The sequence below is a fragment of the Bos taurus genome, chromosome 3 (assembly GCF_002263795.3).
Source record: "Bos taurus isolate L1 Dominette 01449 registration number 42190680 breed Hereford chromosome 3, ARS-UCD2.0, whole genome shotgun sequence".
Taxonomy (NCBI): Eukaryota; Metazoa; Chordata; class Mammalia; order Artiodactyla; family Bovidae; genus Bos; species Bos taurus.
The window spans coordinates 33835855-33858814 of record NC_037330.1 but is presented as its reverse complement, the minus strand read 5'-3'; the positions used below and the strand labels follow the sequence as shown (position 1 = coordinate 33858814).

General features: G+C 39.8%; 3 protein-coding genes and 1 non-coding gene across 4 annotated transcripts in view; 3 read left to right on the top strand and 1 right to left on the bottom strand.

Moving 5' to 3' along the window:
- The window catches only part of GNAI3 (G protein subunit alpha i3), a 44383-nt gene extending 40423 nt beyond the window's left edge, over nucleotides 1-3960 (top strand). The window contains 2 exon segments of the mRNA NM_001034677.1: nucleotides 2652-2866; nucleotides 2957-3960. Coding sequence (NP_001029849.1) covers nucleotides 2652-2842 — 191 coding nt within the window. The 3' untranslated portion in view covers nucleotides 2843-2866; nucleotides 2957-3960.
- A 629-nt stretch (nucleotides 3961-4589) lies between these two features.
- AMPD2 (adenosine monophosphate deaminase 2) overlaps nucleotides 4590-22960 on the top strand; it is a 35942-nt gene continuing 17571 nt past the window's right edge. The window contains exon 1 of the mRNA XM_059883958.1: nucleotides 4590-8490. The gene's annotated coding sequence lies outside the window, so the exon portion shown is untranslated. The remainder of the gene's footprint in view (nucleotides 8491-22960) is intronic.
- On the top strand, nucleotides 8459-8539 carry MIR197 (microRNA mir-197). The gene has a single exon (NR_030830.1). It is a non-coding gene; the product is annotated as a microRNA mir-197 (primary transcript).
- On the bottom strand, nucleotides 12025-21398 carry GNAT2 (G protein subunit alpha transducin 2). The gene is given in 8 exon segments (NM_174326.2): nucleotides 12025-12641; nucleotides 13173-13326; nucleotides 15365-15494; nucleotides 15726-15854; nucleotides 17827-17984; nucleotides 18932-19073; nucleotides 19367-19409; nucleotides 21116-21398. Coding segments are annotated over 8 exon segments (1065 nt in total). The 5' UTR covers nucleotides 21234-21398; the 3' UTR covers nucleotides 12025-12450.

The window sequence follows — 22960 nt, the reverse complement described above, 5'->3', positions numbered from 1 at the left end:
TGTTCCTAAATATAAATACATTTAGGAACGTTAAATATGAGTTCATATTTTGGAATGTTGATTTTGAAGTTTCTGAAACATCCTAATAGAGATATTTAATAGATAGTTATATATATGACCTTGGAGCTTGGAGAGAGGTTAAAGGTTAGTAACAGATACTGATTTGGGATCATGTGTAAATACAACATGAAAATGGATGAGATGACCTAGGGTGATGATATAGAATGAGGAGAGAAAAGAATAGAATGGGAGCAAATACCAGCCTCTGTTGGCAGGAGAGAAAGAAAGGTTTATATTGGATAAACCTTTATAATATAATATAATAAAGGTTTATATTGGATAAAGAGAAGAATCTGGAAAGCTGAAGTGTCATAAACTAAGAGGAGAGTTTAAATAGTGCGGAGTGGTCAACAATGTCATATGCAGATAAGTAAATGCATTTTGAAAAAATGTCTTGTGGAGCTAGCAGTTAGAAGATCATTGACTGTTAATGGAGAGCATTATCAGTGGAATGATGAGAGCAGAGCCAGGACCAGTGAGTTACTGAGTGGGAAGTGAAGAAATAAAGACAAGTGTAGCTTCCTCTTGAGCAGCTTAGATTACAGGGGAAGGAGAGATCTTTAAATGTTTATAAGCTTAGAGGTGAGATCCTAAAGCAAAAGAGAAGTTGTTAAAAGTGGATGTAATGAGCAAAATTTGTAAGCAGGTGGGAAAAGAAGCAATCGAGAGTCTAGATAGGATGAATGGATAAATAAATTAGTATATCTGTACTATGGAATATTATTTAGGTATGTGTGTGTGTGCTCGATCGCATCTGTCTCTTTTTGACCCCATGGACTACAGCCTGCCAGGCTTCTATTTAGCTATAAAAAGGAACAAAGTATTGATAATGCTACAATTTTGATGAATACTATAAATTTTATACTAAATGAAAGAAGCCAAACAGAAAAGGTCACATTTGTATGACTCCTTCTATATGGTATATCCCAAATAGGCAGATCCGTAGAGACAGAAAGCAAGTTGGTTGGCAGGAAATTGACATGGGGAAATGAGGAATGGTTACTTAATGGGATATTTTTCTGAGGTTGTAGGAAAGTTTGAAACTAGAGAGAGGTAGTGATTGTGTAACATGTGGCTGCACTGAACACCACTGTATTGTAAACTTACTGCATGTTATGTGAGTTTCATTTCAACTTAAAAAGTTGAGATATAGTTTTAAAGCCCTGTGCCCTCTCTTTTCTTAGGGAATTTAGAACTGCAGCCTCTGTTAAGAGTGAGGAGGAAGATTAGAGTTGGTTAAGTTCATAGAAGGTAGCCAGATTTTAGAATGGGAGAAAAATCTTAAGTAAAGGATTGATGTTAATGTTTCAGCTGGGAATCTTCACACACAGCAAAGAGTTGTCAATATCTTATCTATTTTTCGGTAGGGGGTGGGGTGAATTTCCAAGCCTGTTTTCCATTGCTGTCATTCTTCTTAAGAATTTTCACATCATGTTTTGGTCATCTGTCTAAATTTTTGCCTTTTCATATTCCTCATGGGGCAGAGAAGGGGGCAGCAGAGGGATGAGATGGTTGGATGGCATCAGTGACTCAGTGGACATTAATTTGAGCAAACTCTAGGAGATAGTGGAGGAAAGAGGAGCCTGGCATGCTGTAGTCCATGGGGTTGCAAAGAGTCAGACATGACTTAGTGACTGAACAACAGCAGCTGCTTTACTTTACAGAGGTTCTGTACATCTCAGTAAATCTTATTCAAGCACCTACCAAGCTATCTTCCTTCCTCTTTTAAAATATTATTTAAATAATAGTCATTTTTTTCTTAAGCTTTCCTTTGTTATTTAGTCTTCTTTATATACTTGGTCGTTGATATTTTTTTGGTCATGCTTCATGTCACTGAAAATAGCCCCTAATTCTCAGGCAACTGTGTGTTGTCTTTGTTGAGTTTCCCTGGCTCTGCAGCCAATTTCTAAGGCTATTCTAAAAACTCACAAGTAGACAAGATTGTTTCTGAAGCAGGTGATTAAGAGTGTTAATTTTAAATGTTATTGAAATAGGGTTACTTTGGATAACCCCCTCTTTGAAGAAATAACAGATTTACTGAGATCTTCATGTACCATAAAATGCACCACTTAAAAGTGTGCAATTCAAACCCCTTCCCATTTGCATCTACTGTATTACCTTTGGTTATTTAAACTATTCCTGTAAGGCTCTGAGGCTACGCTCTGTTAAAAGTGGATGATTTTGAAAAGAAGCAGGAGTTACCCTTTTGAATTGTTTATTTCAACATTGATCCAAGGAACACAAGTTCTCTTAACTTTTTAAGCAATTGTGTTCTTCTAGAAATGCATCCTCCTATTTCCCTAGTTTCTTTTTATACTTTATAAATTTTTTAGCTAAAAAATGCAAATGAAAGGGAAAAAGGAAAAAAGTTTTGTTTTCCTGGATCTTTCTGATAAGTTTATTGACAATGAGATTGTGCACTCAAGAAACATGTGATTATAGAAAAACCTAATCATTATAGAAAAATAGAAATCTGTTTATTTCAGTTGGGTTATAGTCCCTCTCTCCATAAGTAAATGGTGATGGCCTGACTTAATTGAGTTCAGGCAGCTGTTATAATTTGAACTGAGAATATTGGGTGTCTGCTTCAGGTTCCAACACATATGAAGAAGCAGCTGCGTACATTCAGTGCCAGTTTGAAGACCTGAACAGAAGAAAAGATACCAAGGAGATCTATACCCACTTCACCTGTGCCACAGACACCAAGAACGTGCAGTTTGTTTTTGATGCTGTAACAGATGTCATCATTAAAAACAACTTAAAGGAATGTGGGCTTTATTGAATAGAGTGTGGATGTTAATAAAAGGTAAAACTTTGAACAGTTTAGTTATAGTGCTGTAGTGATGTCTCTTGACTTTGTAAACTTTTTCTAATTACAGCTGTTTTTCTTTTCTAGTTATTACAGTGTGGAGTGTTGAGACCAGACTTCCTTTGCTGCCTCATTGGGCAGCGCAAGCATGAACGGGACCAGGGAATGGCAGCAGCATGCAGAATCCTAGCACTCTTTTAGCACAATCCTCTGTATTAGGGAACTCTTAATTGACACAAGATGCTAAAGTCAGACATTGGAATTGGAGCAACTGTAAAGTATGGTTTGATCATCGAGACATGACTTGGATTTCATAGTCTCAAACGTTTAGGGCAGATGTGAAGTTGAGGTGCTGCATTCCAGAACTTCAATATGTAGCTTACTGTTTTTCTTCTTCCCTCTTGACAAACCACCAGTAGTTCATTTTTTTCAAGTTTTCTTTTTTTTTCCATCAAGGGAAGAATAACTTCACTGAATTTTATTTTTTTGTGAAAGAACCTTTATTAAAACACAAACAATCTTAACTATGCACATAATGTGACCAGATCATCTTGAAAATATTCCTCCTAGTAGGAATTCTTTGTTTATAACTCTAGGTATGGTCAGAATATAATATTTCCATAATAACTTAATTCTTTTCAGTTATTTGGGCTCTGATTATAGGTTTTTTGGATAAAATTTATGTTACTATCCTGCTCAGAGTACCATTATGGTTTCTAAATGGCAATTACATTGAAGAAGTCTATAGTAAGATTCTCTTTTTTTTTTTTAAGCTTGTGGTTGAAGGTTAACCTAGTTTATGCTAATCACCAAATTACTAAATAAATGCTGATGTAGTATGATAAAGTCAGCTTCTTGGATACAGACACACCCAGGGCAGCTGTCAGTTAGAAAAGTATATTGCTAAATTCCAAACAGAACCAATGACTTTGCTGCTACATATCTGCTAAATTGATCACTTTGATTCCTGCTTGTTTGTCTTAGTCATAGGGAGTTCTGTAAAAGATGCCCCATGTTTTCCATCTTCCATTGGCCTTTTCTGTTGAGAAACATCTGAAGTGTATTAAAAGTGCATGCTTTTACTTTGTAAATGTGGTGCCAAATCCCTGTTTGCCATTGTTTTTACTGTAGCAATGTTGATTGTAGTAATCCTTAGTTAGTACCTTGTTTTGCTGAAACTATTGATTTTGGGACTTTTTTCTACTTTGTCGTGTGTACAGATTTTAATCTGTTACAGTTGACAGCAGTATTAAAATGGTGAGTAAAGAGTCCAGGTTTGTTCCTGTTTGTAATTAGTCCTTTCTGGAAATATTTTCTTCTGCTGTTTTTTGCCTCTGCTGAGTGTGCTTAGGCCTTGGTCTGAGAATGGGTTTAGGTAGAAGGGTTCTCTGAAGGTCTTAAGTCTTTTGATGTAATAGTATTGTTGAGTCTTGGCCTGATTGAGGTTGTTATGTCATATCTGTATAAGTGATGCACAGTCAAAACCCATTTTCCACATTTACATTTTGGTTTTGTGAAGAGCTCTTTTCACCTCAGCCTGCAGGTCCTTTTGTGCAATGTACTGCAAATGTCATTAAATATTGAATGGTCCATTAGGGGAAGGCAAAGGAAGAGAATGCAGTTTGAGCATTCCAAATCAGTAATTTGAGCAGTGCCTTTTGGGGTCCAGTCTTTTTGGATTGGATTCTGTTTCATCTTTTGATGTGACCTTTCAGTAGTTTAAAAAAAATAAGGTTGGTGGTCATCAAAGCTGGTTCAGAAGGCAAGCCACAGCACTTCAGTGCCTTTATTGGTAGGTTTTTTTCTTTTTGCTTTCTTGGGAAAATTTTAACTCTGCAGGTGGTATAACTCTTATTATCTAACAACTTTTTTTTTAGGATTGGCAAAACTGGATCTAAAAGAAAGAAAATTATCAGCTTCAATTGGTGATTGACTTATGCCCACAGTGTAAATAAGGGATAGTTCTTGTTCATTTTGAATATATCTTTTCCTTATTGTATTCTGTGATGTAGAATCATTTGGAAATGAGAACTGGTAGAATGTTACTTTAACTGTAGTTTTTCTATAGTCTGGGCTAGTGGGATCGTGTTGTTGATAACCCAAAACAAGAGATAATCCAAAAAAGTTAATTTAACTTGAAATGCATTTTGTATTTTCATTTGAATATGTCTATCTAATGTGTTAATTTTTTAGCCTTTTCATTAATGAAAAATAGTAATTCTCCACTTTTTTGACTTTACACCATTTACATTTGTCCTATATTTATGTGAGGATCACTTCTTACCCCTCCATCCCAAATAATTTATCAAAATGCACATTCGTTGAGGACACAGTTTCAGTCAGTGGTTTTCAAATATGCCTTCAGTCAAAATCACCTGGATCCATCTCAGAGACTGACTCTTGGATGGCGGGCTAGCAGTCTATAATTTTAAAAAGGTGATTTTGATCTGATAAATCTGATGGTCTGCCTTACAAACCACTATTGTGTTTTGAATTAAAAGATCTTTTCTTATAGCAGAACCAAAATGTAGGGATGACACATCATATCTACTAGCCTGGAGAAAAAGGATTGATATTTGTAATCAAAGAAATGAAAAGTTGCCTGTATCTTTTTGGTGGAAAATACTGAAAATTTGTGATGGATCATGTTTCAGAATTTAGTTGGCCAGGCTTTGGACCATCTAAGAAATCAGCACATCTAAGAAAGTTAAAAAATTAAATAACAGTAAATAGCCATTGGCAGGAAGGACTGTAACAGCAGCTTTATTTTGTTGACAGTCACATCTTAGCCACTTGATTAAAACTCTGGGGTGTAAAATTGCCATCTTTAGGCTCCTATGTAAAGAGGAAGTATTCTGCTCCTTAATGGTCAGTCTTAGGGAATAAATAACCTTACAATTTCAGCCTTTCAACAGATTTCACCTCCTGGCGTGAAAATTCTAAGAACTGTTAGAGTTATTCATAAGTGGATCTTGAAGTGCCATTTTCATCTTGGATGGTTTGACTCTAGACCTCTAGTTTAGTGCGTTGTACCTGACGGGTTGTGACTTTTCACAAGGTGCTGCTTTCTAAGAATAGATGGACCACATTTTAAAAACCTGTTCCTTGCCTTGTTCATTTTTTATTCTCTTATGTATTCTATTTGTGTTTTATTTATACACATTTTGGAGTATTTAAAAATAACTGGTGGTTCTTCGAATTTATTTGCTCACCTTATATTCTTAAATTCTCTCTGATTTGTGGCTGTTCTCTCTGATTTGTAGCTATAACTTTGTTTGGACCTTGATGGCCTCATCTGACTAGTTACTTTTTTATATTTATCCATTTGCTTAGCATAGTTCTGGCATTTCCTGTTGCAGAGCTCCTTGCTGCATTGGCAGTTACATACAAGGGGAAGTTAAGTTAGTCTCTCAGTCAATCAAAAAGCTGCCTTTGAATGATTTTTTTTTCCTTTTAGATGTTCAAAAAACAGTGGCCCCTTACTCATTGATACAAACCTAAAATATTAATAGTACTAATTCCTTTTACTGATTCCCTGTGAAATCTTTCATATGTGATACTGACTTTAAGAATAAAATTATCTCAGTTTCCCAGTACTACCAGGTAATTTTCTTCTTCCAGTTTAGGCTTCAAAGTACAAATCAGAGATCTGACCTGAACCAGCCACAGGTCTCCTTGTAAACTTATGACTGTCCAAACACAAAAGAAAACCAAGCTGCTTAGAGACCTGGAACTTAGATACCTCTTGCTATCAACTATCAGAAAGTAAAAGATTTAATTTAAGTGAGGCATACTGAAGAATAGACTTCCAGGATGGTCAGGATCCTTGTTCCTTTACCCTTGTCTAGGTTTTGAATTCCCATTACCCCTCACCACCCACCCTCCAGTTTTCTCACAATCTTTTATGAATTACTTCTCCCGAGGAGAGCATATTTCAGAACAAATCAGGGCAAGACAGTTATTTTCTGGTACTTTGTCAGGCCTGCACCTGGCTTTATTCAAGGCTTCTCAGGAATAAGAGATAATGTGGAATATTATGCAGCAGCAGATACCTGTGGTGCACGATTAACATAGAGATTCTTTGGCTAACCTCAACTGAATTAAAATGTCCAAACCAGGTCCTGGGAATATGTATTTTTTAAGTAAATTCCTCAGGTGGTTCTGATGTGACTAACCTGGGCCAACATCCTGGGGACAACTGAATAGACCTTATATTAAAGATCAACATGAATAGTAAACAACCTGTAAATCACTAGTGAAAGACTTGAGTTATTTTTTATTTGCAGTAAGTACAAAGCACCTTTTGTACATAACTTAAAGTGCCTTTCACCCAAAAAGTTAGTTTGAGGACTGTTTAGCCAAAGAACATTACTGCATTTTGGATAAGAGTATTTAGTTTTTATACAAAAGTTAGACAAAACAAGAAACTTGGGGTTTCTAAACATTTATTTCATTTATTTCACTCCATTTATTTTCAGTGAAAATAGATACACAAAAGTAAAGATAAAATCCTATAACAAAGATAACTATAATAACATGAATATCCATTTACAGTCGGTAGACAAAGAACAAAACTAGCTATAGGATGAAAGTCTTTTGAGGATGAGGTAGGTAAAGGGAATGAATGATTGAGGAGTTAAACATATATCTCCACATGCCCAGTGGTATATGTTTTCCTTTCCTGAAATCTAGTGGGAATCAACATGGTAGGAGAAATAATCAAATATTAGTAAATATACTTATAGAGTACACCGTCTCAGTGTGTTAGCATTAGCTGTAAGATCATTTACAGCTGGAATATTAAATTCTGTACAACCTTGTTGTACAGATATCCTATCTTACCCCCACACCCCCGGCCATATTCCTTTGGGTTATCCAAACATTTTTACCAAGAGGCTTGTTTATTTGTAAGAGAATCCCAGTGGACAAAACAAATTATAAGAAATTACCTGTTTTTTCTAACTGTTCATCTTTGCTTACATAGGATGAAGGGTTCTCTTACGAGATTGGAGAGTTGCTTGATGTGCTGGGTTCTGGTCTTTTCCCTGCTTCCAGCTAGCTATGAAATCTTTCAGTCTTATATCCCTCATCTAAAGACAGACTAAAGTACTCCTTCCAGGTCTGATATACTATAGTTCTGATCAAATAGAAATAACATTAGAAATGTTTCATAAATATTCTTTATGATACTCGAAATTGTACTCTACTCCAAAAAAAAAGTAAGTCTTGAGACAATACCTACAAATGCTCATTGTTGCCGGTTGTCTTTTCTCAGAATCACTTTTCCCTACTCCTTTCAAAAACCTAAAATGAACTAAATTACTACCAATTCAACTAGAAATTTTATTTTGTGAAGCAGGGTGAAAAGGTCTGTAAAAATTTTGCATTTAAATCCAGTTCTTTATTTCTGATTCAAACCAGTGTTTGCTTTTCCATGACCAAAGGGCAGAAAAGTTCCTACAATCTGCAGTTTATCTGTTTGACCTCACAGAGATGTCTTCACACTTCTGCCTAGCAGGATCACCAGAGGCTCTGGCACACTTGCAGTCCCTGGCCCAACACTGAAGTCCTGCTGGAATCTGTGCTCCGGGGGCTGTGCCGGGTAGAGAGGGCAGTGGGAGGTAAGAGCTCTTCACCCTTCACCACCTTCTCCACCCAGCAGGGCCAGCACACTTTGGTCTACGGCATATCTCCAAGTATAGCATGGTTTTTGAAGGTTCTTATTTTTCACCTTGGGGATGGGGCCACCCAGATTTTGACTATTTGGGGTACATGTAGGTTAATTTTTTTTTTTTTAAATCAGAGTAGGAACTATTTTGAGTAAATGTGTCTTTTATATGGTTCTTATACTGAATTTTTGTGGTCATTTTATCCATCCTTTAATTGACAGAAACATAAAAGCACATTTCCAGTTATATTTTTTCTATTATTTTTATTGTAAAATGTACATAACATAAAATTTGCCATTTTAACTATTTTTAAGTATATAGTTCAGTGGTATTAGGTACATTCATGTTTTTAGCAGTATCACCACCATCCATCTCCAGAACTTTTTTCATCTTCCCAAACTGAAACTGTACTCATTAAATAATAACTCCTCACTTCCATTCTACTTTCTGTCTTTATAAAATTGACTACTTTAGATTCTTGATATAAGTGAAATCATATTGTTTGTCCTTATGTGTCATATTTTTGTAAGAAAAAAAGCAACTGTCATCAGATTGATATGAAATGGAACTTAATTTACATTTGGCTTACTTTCATCAATGTCTAATCATGCAAGTCAAGGAAAACATGGTCTCTGCCCTCTAAGATAAGGACAGGAAATTATACCTTCAGCAAACAAAGCTATTTATATTTTTATTATTCTATACTAATATCACATCCATTTTGAGGCCAGTTTGTATTTAGTTTGGAGATGGTTTTGTTAAATAGCTATGATTTAGAGCTGGCATAATTTAAAAATAACCAAGGACTTGTTTGGGACTAGAAGGAGCTTAGGTGAATGAGAAAATTGACTTTGATGTTACAGTGTTTGGTGGACTGTTGGTATTGTGCAGATAGAAAAACTACTGGCTTTGGATTCAGAAGACCTGTTTCGGAGTTCAAGTTCTGTTACTTTCCAGCGGTGTGATCTTGAAGACACTCTACCTCCCTTGACCTCAGTTTCTTATCTATAAATTGCTAGTGATGGACCTGGAATATTTTGAGTTTCTTCTAGCTTTATCATCCTAAGCATTAAGGTTGCAGTATATGAAAACAGGGTTGAGTATTAGTTTCTAACCTATCTTGTTACAGAAAAGAATTTGTGATGACATAAAATTCAACAGTATAATGTAAATTTAAAATGGATCAAAAGAAGACATATAGACAGCAGAGTGAGTATATGGCACAATTTTGGTTTTAAGCTTTCTAGCAGCTGTTTTATGCAAAGAGAACTTTTCATGGACACAATCAAAATGTCCATGAGATAAAAATAAGCCAGTTGGATAGAAGTACCAATGTAGTTGTCTCTAATAGTGTAAGGTTTAGGAATCATTTCTGGGTCTGACCAACAGTTAAGCCGCAGTAAGGATTAATAGGCTTTTTGGAAGCCTACCTAGAACATTTGAAGTCACGTCCTCTTACCTTTATTCAGAGAAGAGCCTGGTGTTTGCTAAGAGCTTTAGGAAATTATTTTGACTTTGTTCTAAGGAACAGATGAGTGGATGACCAAGGCCCCCAATTTTTATTCTGTGTAAACTCACCAGAAGAGTTTTAGCTTGAAAGCATTATAAGATGAATAACCAGATTCTAACCTGAGTAAAGCAGCTGTAGAAGTGTTGCTTTTAAGTACTGCTACTTCCCTATCCAGCCTCCAAGATAACTTTTCTGCAAAGTGAATATAATAGGGCATCTTTTGGCTTGTGGGAATTTGTTTATAAACCAGTTAAAAGTTGAGACGTCTACCAGAGCAGAAGAAAACTAAAATATAACTGTGTTTTATTCTGCTATAGATTGTTCTACCATAAGACCTGTCCCACTGACTCTGTTTTCATGCTAGTACTGTAGGGCAAGTTCTATATGAACATTAATAACCAAGGAGTCTGTGTTGGGCTTCTGTAGTTTGACCTATAACCAATTCCTGCCTAGAGTCAAAGATCAAGGAAAAGATAATTTAGAAAAGCAAACAATTTGCCGTGATTTGAGGGTAGGTGGGGTTACCCTACTTGAAGGTGGAATAAATGGGAAAACTACATTTGGGCCTTGAATAGCTGAGATCATAGCTGTAGCAAAATTTTTAACCTGGGGCTTCAGAACTCCAAAGATACAACTGTTGTTGGTTCAGTATGTTGGTTTCCTTTGTAGTTCTCTGAGTTTTGTTTTATGCATTTTGAAGTATCCTGAGAAAGAGATCCCATAGGCTTCATCAGACTGCTAGAGGGATTTATGATACCAAAAGGAAAAAAAAAAACAAAACACCTTGGAACCCCTATAACTTGAGTTAAAGCAGAGAGGTTAGTGAGCATTAGAGCGTGCCCTTTAGAATAGTCCCTGAACAGTGCTTGGATACAAGAAATCTTGCCCAGATTTTTTTCCTTCAGTTTAAGTTTTTTAATCGGCAGTAGACAGTAGTTTTCCTTATTTCCCTGGTAATTTTCCCAAGTTGGTTTCTTTTCAAAGAATCAGAAAGACTATTAAATGAATCCAATTTTAACACCTGCAAATTTATTCTTCAGTGTATTTCAAGCTCATATGGCTCTCTAGTATCAATATTGCTAGTAGTAGCCTAAGTGTGAATGTGTTTTTCTGGCAAGGAGCAGATTTTCATTTTAATTGACACTTTCTCTTATATACTAAATCTTGGATGCCAAGAGCTTTCCTCACTAGTAGTTGTAAATGCTAAATCTATACTTGACTTCACCACCTCCTGTCAAGATAAATATAAGCTTTGTTTCCCCTCAAAGGAGTTCAAGGGATAATTTAATTGTTGGCCTGTTTGGGGAGATGTTGTTTTCAGCCAGGCATCACATGGATCCAACTGCAAAAATTTTCAGTGCCTAAAGCAAAATCAGCTGCCTTTTTTGTTCTGAAACATGTAGCAGTTGAAATGAGGATTTTAGGATTGCTCACTTGTTCTAAATTCTGTGACAGAGAAGTAGCAGCAACACAATCATTAATACTCCAAGTGGGAGTGTGTTCTGTCCTCCAGGTTCATTCAGAAAGTGTCTTATATAGCTGAGAGAGTTACTTAGATAAGTATCCCTGTACTTACAGAGATATAGGAACACAGCTTGGCAGTTTGGGAGCAGAGGGATAATATGATTTAATGAAAATCATTTTGGGGAACTCCCTGACGGTCCAGCGGTTAGGACTCTGACCAGGGCCTGGGTTCAATCCTTGGTTGGGGAACTAAGATCCTGCAAGGCAAGCCATGTGGCCAAAAAAACAGGAAAAAAAAAAAAAAAAACTGGATGTGTGCCTTAGAGCTCACAAACTGACATCCATCTGGTGATTCAGATCTCTTAGCTAAGGCACATAAAGGTCTTATAGTAAAAAAGGGTGGTAGGTTTATTGAAATTCTGTTTTTAACTAATTTAAGTTTTTTTGCAGATTGCAGGGAAGGTTTGCTTTTTTGTTTGGGATAATTCATCTAAACTTTGGTGTTGAATTTCATTAGTGGGAGCTTTAACATAGGATTTCTTTGTGTCACCACACAGTTTTTATGTGCCTGCCTTCAGTTATGTTTGTGATCATTAAAGTAACCTTGTGAAGTAGTAGAGAAATTACCTTCATTTTATAGATAAGGGACTCAAGGCTCAGACAAATGAAATATTTACATTTTTGCATCAATAGTAAGTTGCAGAGCCAATAATGGATCCTGGGTCTTCTGATTTCCTGGTCCTGCATTCTTTAAACTGTGCTAACTATCCCGCTTTTAAAAGACCAAATGAGACACAGTTGCAATCATACATACTCCATTTCCAAGGGAGGATGGATTCATTCTTATGGATTCAATAATATATTGACCTTAAATTTTCTGCTTAAAATTAACGAGATTCGGAGCCTGTTTATAGAACATACTTGAGAAATGGTGAGAACTAGAAGAGTCCGCAGTCCTTGAGGTTTTCTTTGATGATAATATCTGTAACTGCATCAAATACAAATTTGACATTCTGTGTATCTGTAGCACAGGTCATGTGACTGTAGATTTCTTTGACATCTTTTCTCATGTTGAGGTCAAGGAACTGACTCTTGATATAATTCCCTGCATCCTCATAAGAGTTGTTCCCTGGTTTTCCAGAAAAATAGTGAAGAAGTGGGATAAATTAGGCTTTCTTAGTTGCTCACTTACTTTTTAAGTGACTGATTTGATCCTCAAAATGTGTTAGACAGTTGTGGTTGGGGGTTTAGTTTTGGAGGGTGGGTCCTCTCCTCTCTTGCACTCCAGTGTTTCACACTTGAGCAAAGGAATTGAGGAGAGAGGTGTCTCTGTCTCTTTAGACACCTTTGATTTCTGGCAGGTATCATTTGAATAATCAGCAGTTCATCTGCATTTAATGTCTGCTGTATTCCAGAGATACCTGAATTTAAACCTCTAACTGAATACTCCAGTTTCTCAGGTTAGACATCCAAATACCTCTTGGACATCATAAAACACATAAGACAATATTAAAGAGATAAGGGATCATCAACTCAGCAAAGCAAAGGAGTTACTACTCCTTAAAGACAAGTTCCTTAGTATAGGAACTTCTTGGTATAGGAAATGAGGCAATTGCCTATCATTACTATGAAAGAATTGTCTCTAGCCTTTGGCACTTACCATCATACTCTGGAAAACAAATGCTGAGATGGACTTTCTTGATTTTTTCCTCAAAGAGATCCTTCTTGTTGAGAAAGAGGACAATGGAAGTGGCCGCAAAGAACTTGTGGTTACATATGCTGTTGAACAGGTGCAGTGACTCATGCATACGATTCTAGTGAGAGGAAATACCATCAGAAATATCAGATTGGGCTAATGGCATACCTGTGTGCTTCCTGTTGTTGCTGTCCTTGAAGAGACCTGCATTCCAAATGTAAAAGGAAAGATAGGGAACAGCTTATCTCCATTTAGTGTGGTAGAGTAGATCCAAAGAGATCTGACTTCCTTCTGATCTTTGTATCAGCTGTATGATTTGGAGGAAATTACTGAGCTTTTCTGAGTCTCTGTTTCCCTATTTCATAGGATTATTATGAAAGTTAAATGAGATCGTGTGTTTGTAGTGTCCATGGTGATGATGTTGTTTAGTCACTAAGTCATGTCTGACTGTTTGCAACCCGATTGACTGTAGCCCTCCAGGCTCCTCTGTCCATGGGATTTCCCAGGTAAGAATACTGGAGTGGGTTGCCATTTCTTTCTCCAAGTGTCCATGATAGTAGCTGGCATATCGGTGTACAATAAATGTTTTGGAAATCTTTGGCAGCCAGGGCACAGGTAAGGACTTTGATATCCTTAAGGCTGCTGATTCAGGGTTGAAACTGGGTGCCAGTTAACATGTGTCCACTTCCATCTCCAGGATGATTTTGATAGGTTTCTGTTAGACAGTCCTAGATCTCAGTTTGGGTAGGAATATAATAGGGATTATTTGGCCCTAGTGCCAAATGGTAAGGGCTAAAAAATTTTCCAGTGCCACACCACAAGCACTTCTGCCTTGTTTCCTTTTCTGATCGCCACTTGGAATGACTGAGAAGTAGTGCTGTTACCTGCGGAGTCCAGAGGTTACCCAGTGCCCCCAAAGCAGCCTTTTTTTTAGGGAGCAGGACTTTAGGGTCTTGGAATGTGCTCTTAGCTGACTTGGGCTCAATCTTTTCACCTGATAAAACAAATATAATTTGTAACCTTCGCTCATTGCTAACACTCCTACAAAATCCTTTAAGACCTTGTAAACTTTAAGGTTAAGGACAGAAGAGTTCTTGGAAAATGAATGGCTCTCTAAGACATTTTGGCTAGAGGATATTCAGAGTGCTGTAATGTGAACCTGAGGCACTAAGGAGAAGGCAGAAGAACTGGAGCAGGGGGTCGGAGGGTAGAAGCTTTGTCTTCTGTCAGTTCCCTATGGGCCTCCATTTGTGGAGCAGATGTTTATGTGAATTTGGGGTTTTCCATGCCTTTGACATCTCTGTCGAGGAGCCTGGTGGGCTGCAGTCCATGGGATCACTAAGAGTCGGACACGACTGAGCGACTTCACTTTCACTTTTCACTTTCATGCATTGGAGAAGGAAATGGCAACCCACTCCAGTGTCTTGCCTGGAGAATCCCAAGGACGGGGGAGCCTGGTGGGCTGCCATCTGTGGGGTCGCACAGAGTCGGACATGACTGAAGCGACTTAGCAGCAGCAGCAGTCTAAAACTCGGATGCTACCTGGATGGGCTGACAGTATTCTACAGAGCTTCTGTCTTGTAAAACTCGGTAGGCTCAAGAGAACCACCCTCAGGTAGTTCTCCAGCTGCCAATTTAAGTGGCATGTGAGAAACCTGGTTTGCCAGTCTCTCTGTAGTTCTGTTGACACGGAGTATATATTTAGGCTTCCAAGTGAGTTTACTAGTTCAACCCTTCTATCAAGTTGCATAAAGATGCACATCATACACTGTTCTGCTCTGTCATTTTCACCTCCTTCACTTCCATAGGCAGCCTGCGAGAGTACTAAGTGTAACTCTTTTGCTTTGCCAAGTTAATGATCACTTATCTCTCTAGTACTCAGTTTCTTTGATGAACTGTTTGATGTCCTAAGTAGTACTTGGATGTCTTATCTGAGACCAAGCTCTCAGTAAATCTGGACTCTAAAGTGCTAACCTAGAACCTGCAGAAGAAGTATTTCTAGAATTATTTGCCTAAGACATCGATTGCTAGAAAACTGCTCAACTATTATTGTTAGCGGAGATCACCCAGGTTGGGCCATTGGAGTGACACAAAGCTTAGAGGAAGGGTCATGGGGGATCGATCTATCAAAGCTGCTTGGTGCAAAAGTCACTCACCACTTCGTCATCTTCCACCAGCACCATATCATAGGCGCTGAGGGCTGCACAGAAAATGATGCAGGTGACTCCCTCAAAGCAGTGGATCCACTTCTTTCTCTCTGATCTCTGCCCTCCCACATCAAACATCCTGAGAGAAAAAACACCTGTTCTTAAATGTATACCCAACGTATGACCCACATGCACTTGGTATTTACCCCAGAGAGATGGCCATCTTGGGGCCAGTTAGCAGTAAGATGGGAAGTGGAGAGGAAAGGGGGGGAAGTAGTAGTAGTTCAGACTGGGCTTTAGTGAAGGCCAAGAAGCATTCCTATTCCCCCTTTGGGGTATCTGACATGTTCTGAGGGAACAGTGTACTCACCGGAAGTTTAAGTCCTTGACAGAAAACTTAGTCTCAATGATGCCTGTGGTTTTGACTCTGGATCGTAGCACATCTTGCTCATTAGGGAGGTAGTCAGGGGCCGTAATTCGGTCTAATTGATTCAGGTAGCTGGAGAAAAGGGATTGTCAATTGATATTAAATTTTCCACAGCCGAAGTCAAGAAGGGTGAAGAGTGTTACCCAAAGGCATATAACTGTAATATGGTGATAGAACCAGCACGAGAATCTGTATTATTAAATCTAGGAGTGTTTACTTCAAACCCTTTTCATGTATCCTTACAAAAGGAAGTTAGGTCATCAGATAACTTTTCCTTATGTTTCATCTGACTACAAAGTTTTCTAGACTTTTGAATGAGACTTGGTGGTTTAAATCAAGGGTCCCCAACCTCTGGGATCTAATGCCTGATCTGAGGTGGAGCTGGTGTAATAATTATAGAAATAAAGTACATAATAAATGTAATGCACTTGAATCATCCTGAAAGCATCTCCCCCTGTGCCCTGGGTCCGTGGAAAAATTACTTCCATGAAACTGGTCCTTGGGAGCTGCTGGTTTAAATGGGTGTCAAAAGTTCTATTAGGAAGCAGGAGTAGATTAAAAGGGATTTCAGAAACATATGAGACATGAACCAGTGCAATGCATAGACGTTGTATATCAAGTTGGAGGGAAAACATTTGAGATAACTGAAGAAAGTTGAATGAACATTGACTTGGATATTTGATGACATTAAGGACTTACTGAATATTTAGGTGTGATAATGATGTGACTTTTTTTTTAGGAATATATTTTTAGAGATACATAATGAAATTTTTAGGATGAAATGGTATATCTGAGTTTACTTCTAAATAATCTAGTGGGGAATGGATATAAAATGAAACAAGAGTCGGCATCAGTTGGTGACTGCTGAAGCCAAGTGATTGATTGTATTCTTTTGTATATGTTTGACAGTTACCATTAAAAGTTAAAAAAAAAAAAGACATATATGAAGTGCGATGGCAGAGAAAGAAGAAAAGTAAAGGTTTTTTTTTATATGCCAGGGCTTTTCACATTTAAGTTCTCATTTAACCTCATAAACCTTCAGGTTTCATATCCCATTTTCCAGATGAAGGAAAGATCCAGAAAAGTTAAATAACTTGTCCAGGACAAGAGGCATTGTGGGTGTATTGTAAAAAACCTTCAACTCTGTGGTCAGATAGACCTAGATTTAAATCCTAGCCTCTGCCATTTATCTGTGTGGCTTTGGGTAAGTTAATTTATTTCTCTGAACCTCAGTTTTTTTCCTCTATAAATGGGACTGATAAAAACTACTATCTACCATGAAGATATATTGTGCAGATTAAATGAGAAGATGTACCTAATGCACTGAGCAGTGTCTAGGCCTGAGTGAGGGCTAGAGGGACAGTAAATGATAACTTTATTATTAGACCAGGTGATAGAACAGTGGCTAAATCTGGATCTTTTTGATGCTGAAGCTTATGCCCGTCTGTGAGACCGTGCTGTCTGTGTAGGATTGATACTCTGTCTACCTTATATTTTGGAAGCAGCTTTGCAAAGTTGGTGCTCTCTAACCCCTGACCTTTGCCGTGGCAGTTTGTGTCCTTTGGCACCTTGACATAAGATACTAGGGGTGAAGGAGAGTTTAGGTTAGTGACTTAAGTAGAGCCTGTGTTGCACTAAAAGGGCCATCATGAATCATGTCTCCTAAAGGAGTATATGGCAGAACTGGAGGACTGTATTAGTATTCATGATTCTGAAAGAAGAGGCTCTGTGTTTGACTTAAGACAGGGACTGAGGCTGTTAACAGAGCATCTCTGTTTTGGATTTTGAGTCTTCAGCTTTGTAGGCTGCAGTGGACCAGTGTTAAAGCAATAAATACAGAGTGAAGGGAACTGGGGCAGAGGTCTCAAAGGCATTAAATTCAGAGCATAGTAAAACACTGTTCAAAGCCTAACAAGACAGGTATACAGGCTGAATTCAGTCCTTGGGTCTCCATTTTTCAGGGCCGGAAAATTTCAACTGGCTGAGATTTCTCCCAGAACGTTGCTGACACTTCATCCCACCCTGCCCCCAGTCAGAGTCTTACTAAGATGCTGAGTCATTGAGCTGGTACTCTGCAGCTCTGTCAAAGCAGGCTTGCACCCCACCATCCTTCCACAACTTCCTGATAACCTCCACTAGCTCAGGAGGCATGGTGCCCTCTTCAATGGAGTCAGCCAGGTTGTTGAGCTGTCTCCCATTATCCTGTAAGGCAGAAACCAGGATCAGAATTACATGGGAGTAATGACTTTCCAGGAGGCTTTTGGGAATTCTGAAAGGAAAGCATTTTGCATTCTGTCAAAGCCTCAGGTGGAGGCGGTTTCGACAAAGATTCTAAGTGAACACACTGATGAGTTTCTGAGGGTGCTTCTGCCATGTGGAGGGTGGCAGTTCATCCAGCCCTGGGATGTCTGGTGGATAGCAGAGATCCCAGAGGCTTCCTCTGAGGTGTTTTCATCTTCCATCCTTAGTCCAAATGTGGGGGTCCTGCCAGGAAATGTGGGTCCTCTGCCTCAGGGAGATTGGTTTAAAGACCAGACTGACCATGAAGTGGACAAGATGGCAGACAGGAACTCAACCTCTTTGTTTCTTCAATTATTCAAATCTAGGAAAACGATAATACTTGAACTAGGGATTTAGCTTATGAAAGTTCCACACTCAAGGCATAGAACCTGAGGGGAGCAATTTAAATGGTAAAATAAGACAAAAAGGCAGAGGAAGCTGAGAGCAGATTTTTTAATGAACACTTACTAAGGTAAGAACTGCATGCCTTGCTAGGTCTGAAGTAAAGATTTGAAGCTCAGCAAATGAGCTTCCCTAGTGGCTCAGATGGTAGAGAATCTGCTTGCCAATGCAGGAGACTGAGGTTCAATCCCTGGGTTGGGAAGATCTGGAGAAGGGAATGGCAGCCCACTACAGTATTCTTGCCTGGAAAATCCCATGAGAGAGAAGCCTGGTGGGCTATAGTCCATGGGGTTGCAAAGAGTTGGTCACGACTGAGGGACTAGCACTTTCACATTTTTCAAGTGGGATTTTTGTGACATAAACCTTTTTCTGATGCACGTTTTCTCATAGCTTGTTGGCCACTGGTCTGTTTCTTCTCCTCATTAGCCTTTCTTTCCACTCTTAACCATATACCATTAACCACGTACCACACAGCTCACTTCAGCATAGTCAATGCCCAGTGTGGGCATGGCCCGGATGATAGCCAAGATGGATTGCAGCACGTTGCCGTAGATGATGGCCTTGTACTCCAGGCATTCTTCTGGCGAATAGCCATCCTGATGAATAATCCTGCAAGGGGAAGACACCCAGCCATTAGTTGGACCTAAATAACCAGACCTAAGGGATTGTGAATTGGGGGGGATTTAAAGGATTATAAGAACCCAATCTCTCTATTCATACTGCTGTCCCAGAGTGGAGAGTGAGGGACACGGGGCATGAAGATAAGGGACATTGGGAATAAGGTCCTTTATATTCTTTACATCTGGGTTCCTAAAGGCTTTAAAGAGCCCTTTATCCTCGACCTCTACTGATTCCACTGACTTCACCCTACCTCAGTCCTGTGGGGCTTTGTTCCTACTCACTTCATCTGTTTGACGATAGTGCTCTTTCCTGACTCCCCAGCACCTGCAGGGAGAAATGCTTATGCTTCAGATTTCCACCAGTTCTCCCCAACCCTCCAGTAGATGGCCTGTGAGAAGTCTAAGCCACTGCTCACTTGGGAGCCTTTTTAGGGGAGAACATACAGGGATGCTTACTACCTCAGTTTGTACCAGCCTTGAGCTCAGGCCATTTGATCTGGGATTGGAGGAGAGTTTCTTAGCGTCTGCGTTGTTGACATTTTGAGTGGATGAGTTTTCTGTGGAGGGCTGTCCCGTGCCCCCTGGCCAATACCCACTAGAGCCCAGTAGCATTCCACTCTTCCAGTTGTAACCACCAGAAATGCTCTCGACGTTTCCAGATGTCTTGCGGTAGGGGTGCAGGTGTGCAAAACCTTGTTGAGAACCACTGATAGATTCAGGCAAATTCCTTCCACACAGTTTTGCTTTGCCTGTTTTTTCTCAGGAGTGATCTTGGAGCAGGATTGTGGAGAACTCAATCACTTCACTGAAACACTTTTTATTATCTTGCTATTTCCCTTACTGATTAAAATGTTCTTATATCCTCATTCACACTTCACTCTCCCTCCATCAAAAACTGCATACCCTTCAACCCTCTCCCCCAGTCTATACTATCCCTGATGCCTTAATACCCGCCCCTGCCCCCCCCCCCCCGCCCCTTCCCCACTCCACCACTTATCCTGTGCTTGGTTCCTCTAAGCTTCTTATCCTGAATGTAGAAGAAAGCTGCTTAGGCTTAAAAGCTCGCTCAGTGGCCTTGCTGTCTCTTTCCCCTTGGTAGCCTCCTGGGCTCCTTGAGTCTACTTAGAGAGGTGTGCTTTTCACTGTGTCCTTAGTGCTGTGCCACAGATCAGCTGAGGAAAAGGAGGCGCCTTAGCTTGGGGCTCTAGTTCCCAGGCACCTCGTGGGCTTGGACACCCAGCCAGCCAGTCTTCTGCTATAAAGATCTTAGCTGCTCCAGCTTGCCTACCTAGAATCTACTACCACTGGGGCTTTTTCTAGGCCAGGTTTCCCAAACTCTGTTGTCTTAGTTCTGTTTACAGCCATGATCAGTTTCTGACTGACTGGGGTGCTTTTCTTTTTTCAGCACAAACCTGTGATCTGCTTAGGAGCTCATCAAGCTCCTGAGCCTCCCATCTGGCAGGGGCTTTAGAGGCAATCATGGAATAGAAAGCCAGGAAAGGACTTCTGTAAAGACTCCATTCCTTCCCACTCAGGGCTCCCCACTTCTAATGTTTTTAAAGATTTCTTTTTTTACTGGAAGCAAGGAGAAGGAACCAGTAAAAATCATATTCCTGAGTCTACATGACACTAACTATATGGTAGAACTTCTCTATCCTTTGAGTTCATTGACTCAGAGTTCTCTGACTGCAGACTTATTTAAGTGTCTTCGAGCCCAGAGTTCATGGTAGTTGCTAAGCTGTTAGGTGTTAGGTTTGGTAGATTTGGAGATGGGTGGGTCCACCCTGGCCCTTGCACTGTTCCTGGTTCAAGGAAGAGCAAAATGATTCCAGAGCAACTTTGGTAGAACATCTTGGGGTGGCTGTGCTCAGCCCTAGAGCTCCTGATCCCCTAGCCTGAGACTGCATGGGGGAAGGACAAATAACCTTCCATCCCTCCTCCCCACGTGGCAGGCTAGAGCCCACCTACCATCCAGGATAAGCGGGAAGGAGCAGTACCTTCTCCTCTGGCTCATCGTCCCATCTCGCTCACCCAGCAATAGCAGCTTGACAGTCTTGGCTTCCTTGTCAGCATCCTCCTGCAGCTTCTTTTCTAGCTCTTTGGACCTCTTGGCCAGTTCTTTGTCCTCGGCACTGGCTCCACTCCCCATCTTTCATCCGTCTCCTCCTCGGCAGCTTTCTCCAGCCCTTAAGCTTCTCCTCCAGGGTTTCCTATCTGAGAGATGGGAAGATAAGGAAAAATAAATTGGGATCGAGTATCAGTTTCTTAGTCCTTCTAAAAAGCCAGTCTGTAGGGAGCTGGGTGAAAGAGCAGGTGCTGTGTGGCACCCTGCCTGCCTTGCCTGAGACTCCCTATCCCAGCCGCAGACCTACTTAAGTCTAGGGATTGTAGCCTTTATATCTAGTGGTGTGATGGGCTAAACCAATTAAGAGCTCAGTATGACAAAGGGCAAAGACTCAAGTGTTTCCGTAACTAGGGAAATTATGTCCTGGATTCTGACACAGGAGGTTGGGATGCAGATACTGGAACTCTCTGGAGTAAGATAATGGTTGGCTCCATACTTTGGAAGGGCTGATCTCCTAAAAGTCTTTTCCTAGATACACTTGCATAGAGCTAGAGATTAGAGGTGCAGAGGAAGCTCTCCCCATGTTGTTACTCCAGAGTTCATGGTTTCAAGGCATCAAAGCACTGCTTCCATCATAGCAGGCCGGTTCCTGGCAAGGAATCTGTTTAAGGGTTTGCCCTTTTTTGGAAAGATTAGAAATGTTCCCTCCAGCTCCTCCAGTGGCTGCTGCACTAGGAAGCTATTAGCATTCCTTTATGTTGGCGTGTCTCTTTTTACATCCTCCTGTTATTACCGGTTAATCACTTCATTATTATCGGTTTTACAAATGGGTTTCCCCAGACCGAATTCCTCCCCTTGGAGGTCAGGTACCAAATCTGATTCATCTTTGAATACTTCAGATCTTGTGGTTTATTTGTGGATCCTCCATGATGGTTTGATGGATGAAAAAAGGAAGGAAAATGAGTATATGGTAGAGAGAATGGGGATGGTGGTGGTTTATTCACTAAGTTGTGTCTGACTCTTGTGACCTCATGGACTGTAGCCTGACAGGGTCCTCTGTCCACCGGATTCTCTAGGCAAGAATATTGGAGTGGGTTGCCACTTCCTTCTCCAGGGGCTCCCCAACCCAGGAATCAAACCAGGGTCTCCTGCATTGCAGGCAGATTCTTTACCACCTGAGCTATGAAGGAAGCCCAAGAATGGGGCTGCTTACCCATTAAACTCACCTGAGGCCTATCTTCACTTGGTGCGTGAACTTGGTATTTATTGTGGAGGGTTTGTGTTGCCTCACATAACAAAGTGCTTCTTTGGAAACTAGACTTCTAGCCTCTGTCTCCTCAAACGTCAGAGCAACCCTTCCTCTGGCTCTCATCCCAGCTGCCCCTTCCTAGGGAGAAATGAGAGTGTGGCATCCTAAAGTTGCCTCCCAGACATATTGAAGACTCTCCATTGGTCATCTTTCTCTAGGCCAATAATTTAAGTTTACTTAAATGAGTTGCTGTGGAAGCTCCTTAGAGGGACATACTGTAGAATATCGCTACCCAAAGTGTTGTGCAAGGCCCCGCACACATCACCAGGGAGCTTCTTAGAAATGCAGAATCTTAGGGCTTAGCACAGACCTTCCGATTCAGAACTTGAATTTTAACAGGATCACAGGAGACTGTAAGGATGCTAAAGATTGGAAAGCTCTGCCCTAGGGAGTACGAGAGAACCATTTTTTCCCCCTCAGACTGGCTAAATCCTAAGTATTACCTGAGGTATTTGTTTCTGTATTTCATCAAATATTAGATGGCACTGATTGAAAGATCATT